Source organism: Xiphophorus maculatus, chromosome 14, assembly GCF_002775205.1.
Source record: "Xiphophorus maculatus strain JP 163 A chromosome 14, X_maculatus-5.0-male, whole genome shotgun sequence".
Taxonomy (NCBI): Eukaryota; Metazoa; Chordata; class Actinopteri; order Cyprinodontiformes; family Poeciliidae; genus Xiphophorus; species Xiphophorus maculatus.
Genome location: NC_036456.1, coordinates 18,609,526 through 18,626,131, shown reverse-complemented (window position 1 = coordinate 18,626,131; position 16,606 = coordinate 18,609,526). Strand labels below are relative to the sequence as shown.

Genomic DNA, 16,606 nt, shown 5'->3' with positions numbered 1-16,606 from the left:
AAATTGCAGGAATTTTAAATTAAGCAGTGTGTGTTGGCAAGTGGAGCTGCCCAGCTAAATTAATATGTTGCAGATGCCTCCTGTTCCTGTTGGCTCGCAGTGTAGCTGTGCTGTGTCTCCAGTGGTGATAAATCTTATTGACATTATTCTGACACTGGATAAGGATTCTTGAACAATGAGTCCCAGTCTCAATTTGAGGCCAAAAATGTCTTATTCTGTTGTTTTTTTTGTTGTTGTTGCAGTTTAGTTTTGCAATTACTTAACCAACAAAAGATAAACTCAATCGCTTTGCTGTGAAATTATCAAATGACAAGGTCAGTGTATATAGCAATAAAATCAAGGCGCTGTATCGGGAAGAGAGGTTGGAAGATAGTGCAGCGCTACACTTTGGTCAATAATCATAAAGGGTCAGGAAGTGGAGATTATTGGTTTTAAACACCTTGGTACACTTAAACATAAAAAATATATATATTTCCAGTTCCATGTAGATTCTGGTTATAAAAAGTCAAGAAGATGATTTTCTCATTTGAGAAAGTTGAAAAGTTTAAGTGATTAACGGACAATATATTGAGTTTTCTCTCCTTTAATACAACATTTTGTTTCCGTTAAGCATCTTAACAGACTTAACAAGGTGATCAATCAGGTCAAGATTATTCTGGAATAAAGCAGCTCTCTCTCACCAGAAATGATATCTAAGCATAAGAAGGTCATTGTGATCAGTGACGACTCTAACCTCCTTGTTGTATTTGTTTGTTTTTGGCTGTGTACTTTGTGCATGTTAGGATTTATTTGTGTGACCTTTAGTATTCTGAAGAGAAATTTCATGTACATTTATAGTAAAGTGTGGATTTTGTGCATTTTTTCACATTTTTAATTGATATCTTTATAACAAGTTCATTCATCTTAAAGAGAGACAGTGTGAATAAACATATAACTAATACTACTACTACTATTATTGTTGTTTTTGTTGGTGTTTTACAGATAAATACAGCAACATACAAATCAATAACAGTGAGGATAAAATCGTAGCAATTGTAGTAGTAATAGTATGAAGAAACAACCAGAATAATAGTTTTTATTATTTAAAAATTTTATAAATGAACTCAAAATTATAATTATTTTTTTCTTTATTTATTTGCGCATAAAACTTTCAGCAGGCACAAAATAGCACAACGCTGCCATCTAGTGGTTAAGATGCAATATTGTACGTGTAAATGGATCTCGCGAGATCTCTGCCGACTACAGGGACCCAAACAGGAACATGGCATCGGTGTACGGTGGAATAGAAGGGTAAGAAAGAGTGGAAATAGCCACTAAAACCGTTTAAGTTGAAGTGTTATCGCGTGTATCTCTGAGTTTGTTTGAATTGTGTTTGTTTATTTATGTCATGAGGGCTGTCATGTATAAATTAAGGCTAAACTTAGATGTTTTTCGAACACGGAAGCGTAAATCTCGTGATCATCCCCGTGCTTATCCTTGCCTTCAAATGAATGATTGCTCAGGAAAATGCATAGAAACGTGTTACATGTTGCATTCTTTCACCCTTCCTGTCTCACTGGGGTATTTATGTTAGTTGTTAATAACGTCTTAACTTATTCCTGCATTTCTGTTTCTTTTTTTTCTTTGTTTCTTCATCCAGTGGAGGGACTCACTCCAGGGCTGTGCTGCTGTCAGGAGATGGGAAGGTGCTGGGAGAGGCAGTGGGACCCTCCACCAACCACTGGGTGAGCCGCACAAGTGCAGATAAAAGTCAGGGTGGGACAGTTTACAACCCAAAAGAGACAGAAAGTGCACCATCTTTCAGTTCTAGTTGAAATAATTTAATCTCTCGCTTTTTATTATTATTATTATTATTATTATTATTATTATTATTATTTTTGAAGACTTAAGCCCAGATATAGTTGCAGTTAATGCGGATTTCATTTCTTTTTATGATTACTGTCTATTCCTGTGCTATCAACTTGTGTTTTTGTGTCTAACATAGTTGATCGGGGTGGATAAATGTCTTGAAACCATCAATGAAATGGTCCATAAAGCAAAGATCACCGCAGGACTGGATCCAAACACGCCGCTACGCTGTCTGGTCAGTCAAACGGCTCCTTAAAGACAGATTCCTGCTTGCTGTCGTAATTTCAGGTTGAAACTATAATGTTTTTGTGTTTTTGTTAAGGGTATGTCTCTGAGTGGGGGTGAGCAGAAAGACGCCATCGACAAGCTGATTGCTGTGATGAAGGAGCGATATCCACATCTCAGCGAGCATTACTTCATCACCACAGACGCCATTGGTGCCATGGCAACGGCAAGTGATCAAGGTAAGCTTTTAGTTTTAATTTGGTGTTTTAATTGGTTAATAAAATCAAAATCTTATACATTTTGGAAGCGTAATAAGATACGGGACTGGAGGTTGTCACACATTAAACAACATGTGTCATATCGTTTATCATTTGTCGTGATATATTTACTATTATGATAACAATTTTGATTTGTCGTTGTGATAATAAATTCCAGTTATTGGTGTGTAAAACCACCCAAAACTGTTTACTGTTGAATTTTCTTTTCTTTTTTTTTTTTGTTCAAAGAATGTATTCATAAATGGAAATAAATTTTAAAAAATGTGATTCAATGCAGTTTGTGTGTGCAAAAGTCCAAGCTGATAATAGTACAGTTTATTTGTTTATTTTTAAGAATTACAATTAAGAACATTAGTTGGATTTTATAGGTTACATTTTTAGTTTCATCATTGCTTTTGTTAATGATTTTTGTTCTTGCATCAAACCTCCTCACAGTTTCCCGTTAACTGTACTGGTACTTTGCCCTTTCAGGTGTGTCTACCTAGGAGTGCCATCTCCGTTCTTTAATGGCCCTCTGTTACCTAACACCGTCTTCTGTGTGTTTTCTCACCAGGAGGCGTAGTTCTCATATCTGGGACCGGCTCCAACTGCAAGCTGGTCAACCCTGACGGCTCCCAGGTCGGCTGCGGAGGCTGGGGTCACCTGATGGGAGATGAAGGATCGGGTAGACATGAAACGTCAATGTCTTATCTCTTCGTCGTTGCAGCACAAACTCATATAGCTTTTGTGTTTCAGCGTTCTGGATCGCTCATTCGGCTGTGAAGACGGTGTTTGATGCCAAAGACAACCTGGTGGCGCCGCCGCATGACGTCGCACATGTTAGGAAAGCCATGGAGGAGTACTTCCAGGTCAGACACATGCAGAAGTTGTGTTTGCTTTGAAAAGGGGTGTCCAAGATGTGGCCTGCAAGCATAGCTGGTTGATATTGATGAACACTTTTCATCTTTTGTAGATAAATATCTTTCTAAAAACAAAAAATTGGGTGCAAAAAAATAGATTCCCATTTATTAATTTGCGGTTTTTTGCATTCATCTTACTTTTGGAGTAACTAGACCTGGACCTGGTTTTACTCGAAAGCAAATCTTGCGGCCCAAATAGGAAAACAACCAACCTCCAAAATTTAGAAACCGTGATCCTGTCTTATGGCTGGACAGTAAATCAATAACAATATATCGTGATGGACACATGATCAATATCAATAAATAATACATCTGATAGAACATTCAATAATTTCACTGAACTCAGATTTAGGAATGCACAGCATTCTGGGAGATTTAGGCAGAGGAAAGCTAACCTCTAAAGGTTAGCTAAGAAAAGTTGGTGGCATTAACTAACTCTAGTTACCTAGCAACAACTTTTTGAGTAACTTGTGGTTACCTAGCAACAAACTGCTGAGTAACTTGCGCAGCAGCAGTTTAAGATTTCTCCACCATGCTTCATAACTGCTTACAAATAAAAACCAACAGCATAGAGTAAAATCTGTGGCTAAAACAGGAAAGGTCGCAACACTAGTTTTGTATTATTTCAGATATTTAAACCAAAAAACAAATTAATAATTATAGATAACTGATATGTAAAGTTTCTATTATGATACATTTTTCAGCCATATCGTCCAGCCTTAGTCTCTAATTATGTGATTTATCTGCAGTAATTTACTGATTTTTATTCCTATTTTGATTCTAATAGAATTGTAATTTTTTTGTTTTATTATTGAGCAGATAAAATAAAAAGGCACAAATGTTTTTTTGGGTTTTTTTAAATATATAAAATTTTTGTAACCCTATGTGCTTTTAACTTAACAATTTTTGTCCTCATGCAAAAAAAGTCCTTACACCACTTGCGTAAATGAGACTATAGTGAATAAAGCATCATTCTTCATGGCAGGTGTCAGATCTGATGGGCATGTTGCCACATCTGTACAGAAACTTCCAGAAATCATTCTTTGCTGGCTTCTGCTTGAAGCTGGCTGAAGGTACTCCGCATGTCGGTTTCTTTTGTTTTGTTCTTTTCTTTGATAGAAGCAGGTAAAGATGAAAAATATTTATCTTTCCATCTAAGGTGCAGAAGCTGGAGATGCTCTGTGTCAGCACGTGTTTGCCGAGGCAGGCAGAGTCCTGGCTAAACACGTAGCTGCAGTCCTGCCTGCAGTACAAGAGGTAGCCAGCAGCATGTATATATCAGTATCACATCAGATATACAGAGTTATGCAACCACTCATATAACAAGCTCAAACCTCAATGCCTTTCATTGGGTTTGTGTGATAGTAGTGCATATTGTGAAGTGGAAGGAAAACAGTGCATGTTTACTTTTATTTTTCACCAATAAAAATCAGAAAAAGTTTATTTTTAATCCAAAAATCCAGAGCAACCAATCACCTATAAAAGTCAACAAATTATTAAATACTATAGCTATTCCACAGAGAAAAACCTCTTGAATAAATAAACAAAAAGATTCATAAGACATTCAGACAATATTATCATTGTCAATTTTTTTTTCTAAATAGGATTTTTTAAGCTTTGAAAATCTGATACTTTATGCAAACATTTGTTTAGTTTATAAGATTCTTGATGACATTGCTTTTCCACCTTTACTGTTTGTTTTCTGAGATCGTGACTAGAGTCACAAGGGCGCCCTCTAGAGGTGATGGCAGTCCTAAAATGTAGGACTAAAATTACCATCTCTTTTTTTCACTACAAGTGCAAGATGGAATAGTTTGCCAAATGAGATTAGAACATGTTCTAGTTATAAAATGTTAAAACCACCAAATTTGGTGGTTAAAAAAACAAGGAAATTTCTGAATTTCAAAAGTTGAACATTGAAGATGTAGGAACTTGTTTTAAGTAAATAATTCCTTAATATTGATGAAAAGTAACATGGAAAAGTCTTGTTATAAGTAAATTAATCTGCCCGTGGAAATTGTATTTTTTCTTTCAATGTTAAGAAATTGTTTAATCAAAACATGCTCTGATTTGTTGCTAAAAAGTTACTTGTAAGTTAGTTTTATTTTATTTCAAGTTTTCTAAGATATTTGTACTGGAAACTAGACCGAAAACACTTTTGTTTTTGCAGTGCAGCCAGAAGAGACGTAATTAGAGTGATTTTGAAAACTATATATCACAATCATGCACTGCTTGTTGTTATTCTCTCACATAAAATCCCAATTAAATACACTGAGGTTTGTGTTTAAAATGTGGAAAAGTTTAAGGGATGTGAATGGTTTCTGTAAAGTACTGTATGTTATTAACGCATGAATATTTCTCTTCTTTCTATCTTTCCTCCAAGCCTTTACTGAGCGGTGAACTGGGCCTGCCCATCCTGTGCGTGGGCTCCGTCTGGAAGAGCTGGTCTCTGCTGAAGCCAGGTCAGAAACTGAGAAAACTTTTCAGCATTTCCTCTGAATCGTAACCATTTTAGTTTTACTTCCTGCCCTCGTCTGTCTCTCTTCAGGGTTCACAGAGGTTTTGGAAAAGGCAGCGTCGTCTGAGAAGTTGAAGGGTCGTTTCCGTGGCTACAGCCTCCTGATTTTGCAGCAGTCGTCGGCCCTCGGAGGGGCCAGTCTCGGTGCTCAGCTTTTCGGCTTCTCCGTCAACATGGATTATGGCGCCAACGCTAAAATCTCCTTTCAACACTTCTTCAGCAGCAGCAGCCAGTGACAACAAAGGCCACTTTATGATTTTTACAGTTCATTCCTCTTTTTCCAATCACATTGACTTTAAATCAGGTAAAAGTCAGGACTTGCACATGATTTCACAAGATCCAACCTGCAAATGAAGAGATTTACTTGGCAGCTTCTTGTGTTGCAACAGCTGAAATACTTTTTTATTGAACTGTCAAACTTTTTTCTTTACTTTTGATGATTCATTTGCACTATGGCTTTATAGTAACAGTGTTGGTGATTTTACAGACGGTTTGAGTGCAGGTATGTAGAGAGACATTCGGCCCTCTAGGTTCAGCAATTAAAAACAATTAGATTTCACATGATCAACACATGAAGTCACCAGGCAAAAACAGGTGCTATTAACTTTGTATAAGATTTCACATTGATTCATAATCTTTACACAGTTCTTATGAAAGCAAATTTGCAATAAATATGAATGGAATCGATTGATTATACAAGCTGCAATTTTTGTTGTTTTTAAAGAGGATGCTCAAGTTTAACTTTTGTTGATTTTCTCTTATCCATACAGAGTTAATTTTATATCTTTATAATAGAAGTTATCTACTTCTAATGTGGTATTAGAAGTATATAATTAATTGATTTTACCATATTTCTACATACTAGTTCAGTATGTTGTTTCCAAGTTAGTTTCTCATCAACAATAACTCCTAAAAATGTGGTTTGAGGCACTTGGTTAATGTTTAATGCCATTAGTGTACAATATTGCATCTTCTTTATTAAATATAGTTTTTTGTACTAAGACACATGGAACTTGCATTGTTCCCTGATGTAGTAAATACCAAAAAGGTGAATAACAAAGTTATCTGCATCTACCATTGCAGAAAATGTTACAAAAGCCTTTCCAAGAGTGGTTAAACTACCAAAATTACTCCAAGAGGGCATCAACAACTTATCCAAGGAGTTAGTACTATGACCTAGAGTAACATCTACAGCACAGCAGGCCTCACCTACCTCAGTGCAATGGTCTGTTCATGACTGTAAGAAATTGGGCAACAATGGCATCCATGGCGGAGTTCCTATGTTGATTAAAGACAACACAAAGACCAATGTCACTATCTAGAATATATATCTATCCAGGCTTTACCCCAATTCTCACCTGATGACTGCTGGAGATTGGCACCATCCCATTGTGACCCTGGAAGGAAGAGCAGGTATAGCCGATGAACCGATGGGCTTATTGATGATCCTGAAGACTTGGGGAAATGTTCTGTGGATTAATGAAACACAAGTTTGTGAAGGATGTGCTATGTAAATCTAAGCTTTTAATGTGAGGTTCCTTTGCTGCTTCAGTACTTGCTGTTATTGGCATTAACTCCTCAATAGTGGAAAACCTTGAGGGAAAAGGTTTGTCCATCAGTTTGAAATCTTAAACTGAAGCAAATGTTGGTTATGCAGCAATGAGTCAGACAGTGACTCATTGCTGTGTCTAAAATTAATTAGGTTTTGCAGTGGTTCATTCAACGGTGGGACTTAAATCCAATTGAGTTTCTATGGCATGAGCTTAAACAGACACTGGCCACCAAAGTACCTTTATTAAAATAGTTCTGCAGCTGAAAGTGAGCCAAAATTCCTCCACAGAAATGTGAAAAACACATTGCCAGTAAAACACTAGATGGCATCTGTTGCCACCAAAAATGGCAGATTTTAGGGGGCTACTGCTTTTTCACATGTTTGGGAATTGTTTTCCCCCCATTAATAAATAGAATCATTTGAAAACTGCATGTTGCATTTGATTAGGCTATCACTCTTGTTTTCCTTTAAACTCATCAAAGTTCTTTCAGTTCATTTATCCACCATTGTCAAAAAATAGAACCAAGTGTGTGATAAAACACAATTACATTTAAATGTAAACAGTAACAGCCCAGAGAAGTAATGGGCATACTTCTCTGAGCTGTCCAGCAGAGAAGCTGCAACTGAGACGAGGGATTAATCTGCCAAGGAGGAAGCAGCAAATATGTTTCCTTGGGCTCGCTATGCGGTAAATACTCCTTTTTGTTTTGGTTTTTATCCATTGAATGCTTTGAATTAGTTATTAAAGAGAAAAAAGAAAACATTGTTTCTAACAGGAAATTCTACAGACACTCAAAAAACTGATGAACATATCTGAGGACGTAATAAATTTAATTTAATTTTAAAAAGAAAGAAAGCTAATTCATGTAAATCCAAAGCTTTTACAGATGGAATTGAGTTTATTTGTAAGGCTGCGTTGCTGATGTTTCGCCTGGTGGGGGCAGCATCGACTCCTCGGAGAAGACTTAAAGAAACAATATTTAAATATTAAATAGTTACGCCGTGAGTTACCAACAGTATAGTTTATTCCCGTGTTGTGTGTGTTATTTTTTATTTACCTTCCTTTTAGTGCTTTTTTGCGATAAGTCTGAAGTAAATTGAGCAGCCTAACTGTAAGCGACGCTGCTAGCTAAGACGCTAACTGAATGAACAACAAAATGAACGGCTGTTTTTAAAAGTGCTGAGCTTTTTGTCGTCATGTTTTTGTAATTGTGGGTATTATTTTAGGATTTTTTTTTTTTTTGAATAGCATAAGTTATGCTTCTATGCGTCTTCACATAAAACATTAAAGATATATATTTTTACTTATTTTTAAGGGTTGTAGCAATTTTCAAAAAACAATGACCAAAACAATAACTTCTTTTTAACAGAATTATCTCAAAAAATGCACTTTTACAAAAAAGGGTAAACAAAAACATCCATCCAATTATAGTTCACACAGAGATACATAGTACCAATATTTCACTACAGTGTGCACTTTGACCAATAAACTCTGTGAACTAGGGCTGGTCAGTAAATCAATCATCTATATACCTGTATACATGATCAGTACCAATGCAGCATTATGTCTGATAGAATATTTAATAACTACCCTGAACTCCGATCCAGAACCGCACAGCATTCTGGGGTAAACAAAGCAAGCGCTTCAGGCGCTCAACATTTAACTGCTAGCTAAACTAGATTGGTGGAAGGAGCTAACTCACTCTGGTTACCTAGCAACAACCTGTTGAGGAACATGCGCAGCAGCAGTTTAACAAACTGGATAAAACAGGAAAGCTCACGTCACCAGATTGGCAGTATTTCAGATATTTAAAACAAAAAATGTATCAATAACTAATGATAATTGCTGATACTAAACACTTATATTGCTATGCGTTTTTCAGTCATATCGCCCAGCCACTATGAAGCACATATGTCAAATTCAAGGCTTGCTGGCCAGATCCGCCCGCCGTAACCATCAAGACTCTACGAGGCCACAAAAACAGAACATCAAGAAAACAGCTGATAAAATACTATTTTATCAGTAAATAAAATCAGATTTTATTTTTTATTTGTATAGTGCCACATTAATTAATATTTAATTAGTTAATTAGTTAATTGATATTTTAACTTAGCTAATTGGTCATTTTAGCAACACATTCTGCCACAACTGCAACTTTGACATTTATGATCTTGATATGGCTCGAAATTAATTGTTTGAAACCCCTGCTACAAACCCTAAGTTATCATTTTTAAAAATAACAAGGTTATTTTTGACTGATTTGGTAAAGCATGTAAAGATATATAACCTAACTAATAAAGCTACAACATATATAGAGCAATGGCTCCTTCCAAATGTTACTAGTAACATTCAAAGCATAGAGATTTTACTAAAAGTACATTTATTTCAGTTATTCTGTGAAAAATATTAAACTCATAGTAAATAGATTCAGTAGTAACAAAATAAATATTTTTAAATATTTTACTTATGCGTTGAGGATTATGATTTTACAGCTAATCAAATTCCAAAATTCTGTTAATGTAGGATAATTTTAGAGAGGCGAGTTAACCTAACAGTTATGTTTTGGGACTGTGGGTGGAAGCTGGAGTACCTGGAAAGAACCCAGGTACTCCGTATTGTCGTTGATGTGCCGTAGGGCCGCCAGGGAGAACATACAAACCCCCATTCAGAAAGTGTTGTCCTTTAGGTAAAAGGGGATTGATTGTATATAGTATGAATGGCAGGAGTGTAATTAAGTGTTATATGTGATTTATTGTACATTTCTCTATGTTCTTTATTGGATAAGTGGGTTAAATATACAATTTAATATTTAATATACACGTTTATTTTAATGTACAATTATGCCACTGAATTAAAAATAAATTCAAGTTAAGGCCTTTCGCACGTCTTCACCAGGCCAGCAGTAGTAATATACATTTTAAGTACCAGTAAGTAGCAGTTTTTGGTCCTTAAGTACTTCTTTCTAGATCAATAACTTGTTCTCAGCCAGAACAAGCTACTGGCTGAGCTTTAGTAATTGTAGCACCATGATTAGGTATAGATGAATAGACGGACACATGACAACACTAGTTGTATGTAATAATTACCCAGAAATTAGTACTCTTCTAGTAGTTTCTGTACCTTACAAAGGTGTATTTTTAAAAAAAAATAATTTTCCTTAAACAATTAGCTTTTTCTGCTAACCTGCATGTTTTTACGTCTACCTGTTCATTTGCTGTTTAACTCCAACTTTTTAAGATCCCTGCTGTTTTCCTCTCAGGGTCTGGCTGTGAGCCCTTCAGAGAGATTTACCACCACCTACAATTCAGACTTTAAACCATTTCACCAACGTAAAACATTTCTGAAGCCCATGCCTCCCACTAAAAGTGGGGGAGTAAACATGACGCGTATGGTAGGTTGGATCACCCGGATACACAGAAAGGCATCTCTCTTTTTTTTTACTTTTTTTTTTTTTTTTTACATTAGTGCTTTGGTTATGTTTACAGCCTGAACGTGATACAACGGCTATGTTGCTTCAGCACTACTACATGAAACCCCCCGAAACCAAATCCACATTTATTAGCCCCCAGGTAATGCAGCACATCCATGCATGCTTTCAGTAACCCATGCATGTTCATCTACAGTAGTTCTCCGTTCTTTAGCAGCAATAAACACTCATATCCTGCTCTGGTCCTGCAGAACCCTCCGACTACCCTTTTCCCAGTCTTCATACCTTCACTCGGCGGCATAGCCACTTCCTTTTCTGATCAGCTCAGAAATGCTGGCTGTTTAAGGGACGAGGCTCCATGGCACAACGTCTACGGTGAACGGGGTAAAGAGGCATTTTTTGAAGCAAAAAAGACGTTGAGGCTCCAGTGGGCTCGTTGACATTCAACCTGTTCTCTCCTGTCGGCAGCTGGCCTGTTGAAGCGGCAGATGGAGGATCCAAGTGGGACCACTGACATTCACTACGAGGAGGGTGAGGACATGTCTTTCACTGTGGCTCTGCGCTCATGAGACGGTCATTTGAAGCAAAAGACTGGTGTTAAATGCAGGAGCCGATATTGTTCGTACCGCTTGAAACATTACACGTTTTTACCATGTTTCGGTTGCTTAACGGTTGCGTCAACGGGCAAGAGACTCGAAGATTACGGGCGATCATTTTTTTTATTTATTAACTTGTTTTTGTCTTTTTGTCCTCTGGTCTGGCAGCTGAATCGCTCAAGCAGCACAGCAGGACAGAACTGCTGAAAAATTAAGGATCAGACTTCGCAATTCGTGCAATCACAGCAGAATTTTGTCCCACCAGAGTTACAACGGACTGGTCGACCCCCCCACAACGCCCCGTTCACACCGAGCCGCTCGTCAGTTAAACCGTAACATTATTGTCGTTGCGAGCTTGTTAAGACGACACCAATGACCGGTACTTTTTGGAAAATTTCCGTAACACTCCCCGCGGAGGTTAGTGTTATGTTATACATAATAATAATAATAAAGAGTTGACGGACCGTTTTTTTTTTTTTTGCCATATTGTCGTTGATGTGCCGTAGGGCCGCCATTTTGGAACGGTCGCTCGCTTGACTTTAGCGGCGCAATGAGGTATAAGGTATAATCACATCTCGCTGAAAACTAAACTGAACTTTCACGTTTTTTCAAAGACACTTTTTTTTAAAGTGTCTTTGAATTGGATTGATACCCGGTTCGGCATATTTAAATATTTTTAGAGGGACTTACAGCAACAGAATAAAATATTCCGATATGATAAGCATTTTACAAACCACGCAGCTGTGGGGTGCCGTTTGTACAGCTACACAGTAAAAAAAATTTACAGCAATATTTTTGGTTTATTTTACCGGTAATAGAGAAAAAAAGGTGGATGCTCACTTTTCAAAGTCATATTTTTACCACCATGTTATTCATAAATTTATAAATGTCCCAGTTCCAAACTAAATATTTAATTCTCAAGCTAACTGTTTAGTTTGTAAACTACATATTTAGTTTTGAAATTAAATATTTATTTAGGAAGCTAAATATTTACTTTGCAAAATTCATATTTAATTCCAACCTAAATGTTTAGGTCTGAGCTAAATATTTAGTTCCAAAATAACATTTATTTTGCTAACTAAGTATTTAGTCACAAACTATTTTACTTTCAAACTAGATATTTTACTTGCTAATTAAATATTTAGGTTGCTCGTGAACTATTTAGCAAATGTTCATGTTGAAAACATAGAACATGCTGCTTAAACAGATATGTAAAACAGCATGTTTTATAATAGCATATATTAGGCTTTACATAATATGCACATGCCCTCTTTATAATGTCTGTGGTGTGAAGTTAAGAGATTTTCATTCTATTCCTGCAGTTTTCCACTGTCTTTGTCTGCTTTAAGTCCTCCGTCACTGTGCTGGTACCAAAAAAATCTGCTGTGACTGGGTCAAATGAGTTGCACTAACCCCAGTCATCAGGGAACCGGTCCACAGAGGATGCTGTCTCCACTGTACTACACACAACCCTGACACATCTGCAGCATCTTGACACTGATGTTAGGATGCTATCTGTTGACTTCAGTTTCAGCATTTAATACTCTCCGTCCCTGAGAAGCTGATAGTGACGTTCCACGACCTGGGGCTTTCGGCATCAATGTGACTATGAATCGGGGGACTTTCTCACCAACCGGCCTCAGATGGTGAGAATAGAAGTCCGAACATCTAAGGACATCTATGTCACCTTGGTCCTGAACAGAGGCACACTACAGGGCTGTGTGCTTGAATTCATGGTGTTTGTGGCTATAATGTGACAAACCTTTATGGGGTGTGAATCATTTTGCAGGGCAGTTAATGCTTACCCGAGGGAATGAATGCAGAAAAACATACAGTATCTCTCTTGTATGAAGTTTAATTCTCCTACTTGTGCTCCTGCAGGAGTGATTGTTTTATCACCCTACAGAGGTCCCATCAAGTGTGAGGATGTCCTGCAGCTTCTGCACAAGACCGCCACGCCGACTCACATGGGCACCCTTCCACGGGGGTCGGCTCCTTACATTACACTGAATCACGCCACAGGTGCATCATCTGCTGTTTTTTTCAACAAGCTGCAGCTGAAAATGATCCAATCTATGTCATGAAAAAAGTAGGGATTAAAGGTTGGACAGGGCAGGAAAAAAAGCAAGCATTTAAATACTGGAAGAAATAGAAATTTAACAAAGTTTTATTGAGCAATAAGGGCATCAGAATGTAGTTTTTTTCTAAAATACTTTATTTTAAAAAAAGCGGAATTCACATGTAGTGCGCAATGGACAAATCAAATTATTTCTTAGTTTGGTCACAATTAGTTCACAATTTGTCCACCTGCCTTGCAGCCATCAAGGCAGGTGATAAATTAAGCCTTAAAACATAAAAAATGCAGCTGATTGAACGGGAGGCAGTACGAGGTACAGAATCGATGTGCTAAAAGTAAACGTGATCTGTGCTGGCTGCGAGTTGTAAATAATTTTTATTAGTCTAATTGTTTAAATAGTTAGAATAAAGTGTTCTTGCCTGCGTTCTGAAGGCGAAGTGCACAGTAGATTAATTGACGTCGACTGATAATCCCTCTATAGATTTCTCTATTGTTAAACAGAGGAATGAGCAAGAATTTCAGTGTGTAGACATGTGACGTTGGCAAACACCTAACTCAGAAGACTGACTGCAAACAATTGAAGAAAAATAAAAGATTCTTAAAAGTGTTGACTCAGAATGCAAGTCCAAGCCACACTTTTCAGATTTTTGTTTCCCTTCAATTTCACAGCTTTGCACCACTTTGTGTAGGTTTTACCTAAAGGGTAAAAATGTCAACACAATACATCAAAGTTTGTGTGCGTGTAGTGGCAAGAAAAGATGTAACGGTTCAAAGGGTGCTAAAACTTTTGCAAGGCACTGGGAATTCACTTTTCACTTTTCAACTTTGATTGGATGCAGGAGTCACGGGGGGCAACTTGACCGCCGTGAGCCAACCAGCTGTATGTCAGCCCGCCCCCGCCCTTCAATCTTCATCCCACTACTGCGGCAAGTACGTTACAGATACACAACACTTACATATATACATATATACAGTACATATATATAATTGAATAATTATTTCCTGACTCTGTCTCTGTTTTTCTCCCAGCTGTGGATGTAAATCTGAGCATCCTTTAGGTTGCTGCTGTGGGGCGCAACTTGTCCCTCCTCACATCTGTCAGAGCGGCGGCCTGCCTCACCCCATCAAGAGGCCTCCGCTGACCGAGTATCAGGACAGCTATTCCGCTAAGGTACGGACTGAGGCCGCAGGTCCTCTGCTGACGTCGCTGTAATGTTCTAATCTCTTTTCTCCTCTCCATGTTTTTCTACCCAGTGGTTCCAACCGAAGATTAAACCCGGCTAACGTCACCTTCCTCCTTGTCACAAAGTTCAGCCCCCAATACACAGCTCATGAAAAGAAGAGTTGTTTGTCTTTTGTCTGAAACATAACAAACCAGAGCTTTGTCTTTATCGCACCACCTGGGCTTTTCAGGCTTCACAGCAGCTAATTGTTGCTAAAACAGATCAATGGTCAGAGCTAGTTTGGGCAAGAAAGCGTTCCCCATGGACACAGGAGCTGAGCGTGAGTCATAACTCCTGCCAGCCACCCAGAGGAGGTGTGTTAGTTTAGGGAAGGTCTTAATGTGAAGTAAACATAGAACTACCACTCAGAGAAAATGATGCTTGAGATTTAAGTGACAGTATCTGATTTGTTTGAAGCATTGTTTTTGAGGGACATGGTTTCTAAAACACACAGGGTGACAATTATACACCCAGCCTCAATGTAGGCAGTTGAAACTAGAAGTTTACATACAGACATCTTTTTTCTCTCACTGCCTTGAGTTAAGTCAGACTAAGCCTTTCTTGTTTTAGGCAACTTAACATTACTAAAATTATTTATATTTGCTAAATGCCTGAAAACATAGTATGAAAATGCTTTATTTTATTGTAATTTTTTTAATTCAGAGGTTTACGTAACAGGGTTTGTATTTTTCCCACAGTACATTTCTAGGTAAGTTTTCAAATTGTCCCAGCACTATAGTGCATAGTATTACCCATACTATACACTATAGTGCGCATAGTATGGAGATAAAAAAAAAAAACAATACAAATTAACTAAAAACAGTTTCAATTCACTATATTACTGGCTTGTGATAGTATTCTACAGCTAAACTAAAATATAAAATGTTTTGAAATGTCTCACACAGTCTATACACATGCTGGTCCAAGCAAACACCAATTTATCAAAATATAACATTTTAACGTATAAAATATAATCTGACCTTTATTTCAATTACACAGATCAATATAATTGAACCATTAGGAACAATAAATATTAATTATATTGAAACAATCCAAACTAATAGTATTGAGGTAAATTACCTTCCTGCTAAAAACACAATATACAAAGAAAAACTTCTTAAAGTTCTGTATTCAGTTTTCTGGCATTTAGCAAATATAATTTTGGTAATTATGTAAAGAGAAGTTTAGTCTGAAGTTTGACTTCTGACAGAACAAAAAATGTGTTTGGTTTAAGAAAATATCTGGTTTCAACTAACTTGCATTTTCCAAATTTATGCTTTTAGTAAAATGCTAGATCTCACTTTATCACAAAATTCTACAGTTTGAATATCAAGCACTTTCCAGACCTTGAAAACACCCAATTGAAGTTTCATACAAACCCTGTCATACATTTATTTGGTAAGTATCAGGGATGTCTTACGCTGTGCATCTTGGATCAAATATTTTGGTTTTCTCTCCACAAGCGTCTCAGTAGTTTACTGGAGTTCTGACCTGGTCCTCCCAGTTAGGCTTCAGATCTTCCCTTAAGCCACTTTGTAACCACTTCTGCTGGTTGCTGAGAGTTGGAAGCTCGATCTGTTCCAGAGCTTTACCATCTTGGTTGCCGTCCTGAGGTTTCTCCAAGACTCCAGCTGCACTGTGCAGTCAGTCTGACAGACTTGATCCTTGTTGCCAACAGCTGATGTTGGGACTTTGTGGCTATTCAGTGGAGGCAAGGCTGACTAAATTAGTCATTTGAATTAAAATCTTATGTTGCACTTGCACATTTTCCTGATATTGTACAGCCGTTGCTGAAACCCATCATCGATATAGTGAAATGTTGAAGTTGAGCAAAAAACTGGAGTCATCTACCAGAGCTGGAACCAGAGACGTGTACTTTAAAATATAATTAAACTGGAGGAAAGAGAACCCCAAACAGAAAAACAAACAGCTTAGATTTGTCTTTAACATCTTTATTCGTCT

General features: G+C 37.2%; 2 protein-coding genes across 3 annotated transcripts; both read left to right on the top strand.

Moving 5' to 3' along the window:
- The first annotated feature begins 1,234 nt into the window (after positions 1–1,234).
- nagk (N-acetylglucosamine kinase) lies at positions 1,235–6,455 on the top strand. Its single transcript, XM_005799604.3, has 10 exons — positions 1,235–1,290; positions 1,640–1,724; positions 1,985–2,083; positions 2,171–2,312; positions 2,905–3,015; positions 3,087–3,199; positions 4,236–4,323; positions 4,410–4,507; positions 5,634–5,712; positions 5,799–6,455. Exons 1-10 carry the CDS (start codon positions 1,262–1,264, stop codon positions 6,002–6,004), a joined length of 1,050 nt encoding a protein of 349 aa, XP_005799661.1. The 5' UTR covers positions 1,235–1,261; the 3' UTR covers positions 6,005–6,455.
- A 380-nt stretch (positions 6,456–6,835) lies between these two features.
- LOC102221554 lies at positions 6,836–14,754 on the top strand. Of its 2 annotated transcripts, XM_023345584.1 has the most exons (9): positions 6,836–8,008; positions 10,581–10,712; positions 10,807–10,890; positions 11,000–11,132; positions 11,217–11,279; positions 13,226–13,366; positions 14,261–14,351; positions 14,451–14,592; positions 14,676–14,754. In XM_023345584.1, exons 1-9 carry the CDS (start codon positions 7,985–7,987, stop codon positions 14,703–14,705), a joined length of 840 nt encoding a protein of 279 aa, XP_023201352.1. In that variant the 5' UTR covers positions 6,836–7,984; the 3' UTR covers positions 14,706–14,754. The 2 variants fall into 2 exon arrangements, with proteins under 2 accessions (XP_023201352.1, XP_023201351.1); XM_023345583.1 differs by lacking the exon at positions 6,836–8,008 and having other exon boundaries at positions 9,383–10,712.
- Positions 14,755–16,606: the final 1,852 nt, after the last annotated feature.

Excerpts from the sequence above, each read along its gene's own strand:
- nagk (XM_005799604.3), top strand. The coding sequence starts at position 1,262 with ATGGCATCGGTGTACGGTGGAATAGAAGG. Across the intron at positions 2,084-2,170 it reads ACACGCCGCTACGCTGTCTG|GGTATGTCTCTGAGTGGGGG; the intron begins GTCAGTCAAACG and ends GTTTTTGTTAAG. Across the intron at positions 4,324-4,409 it reads CTGCTTGAAGCTGGCTGAAG|GTGCAGAAGCTGGAGATGCT; the intron begins GTACTCCGCATG and ends TTTCCATCTAAG.
- LOC102221554 (XM_023345583.1), top strand. The coding sequence starts at position 10,509 with ATGTTTTTACGTCTACCTGTTCATTTGCTGTTTAACTCCAACTTTTTA. Across the intron at positions 10,713-10,806 it reads GAGTAAACATGACGCGTATG|CCTGAACGTGATACAACGGC; the intron begins GTAGGTTGGATC and ends TTATGTTTACAG. Across the intron at positions 10,891-10,999 it reads CCACATTTATTAGCCCCCAG|AACCCTCCGACTACCCTTTT; the intron begins GTAATGCAGCAC and ends CTGGTCCTGCAG.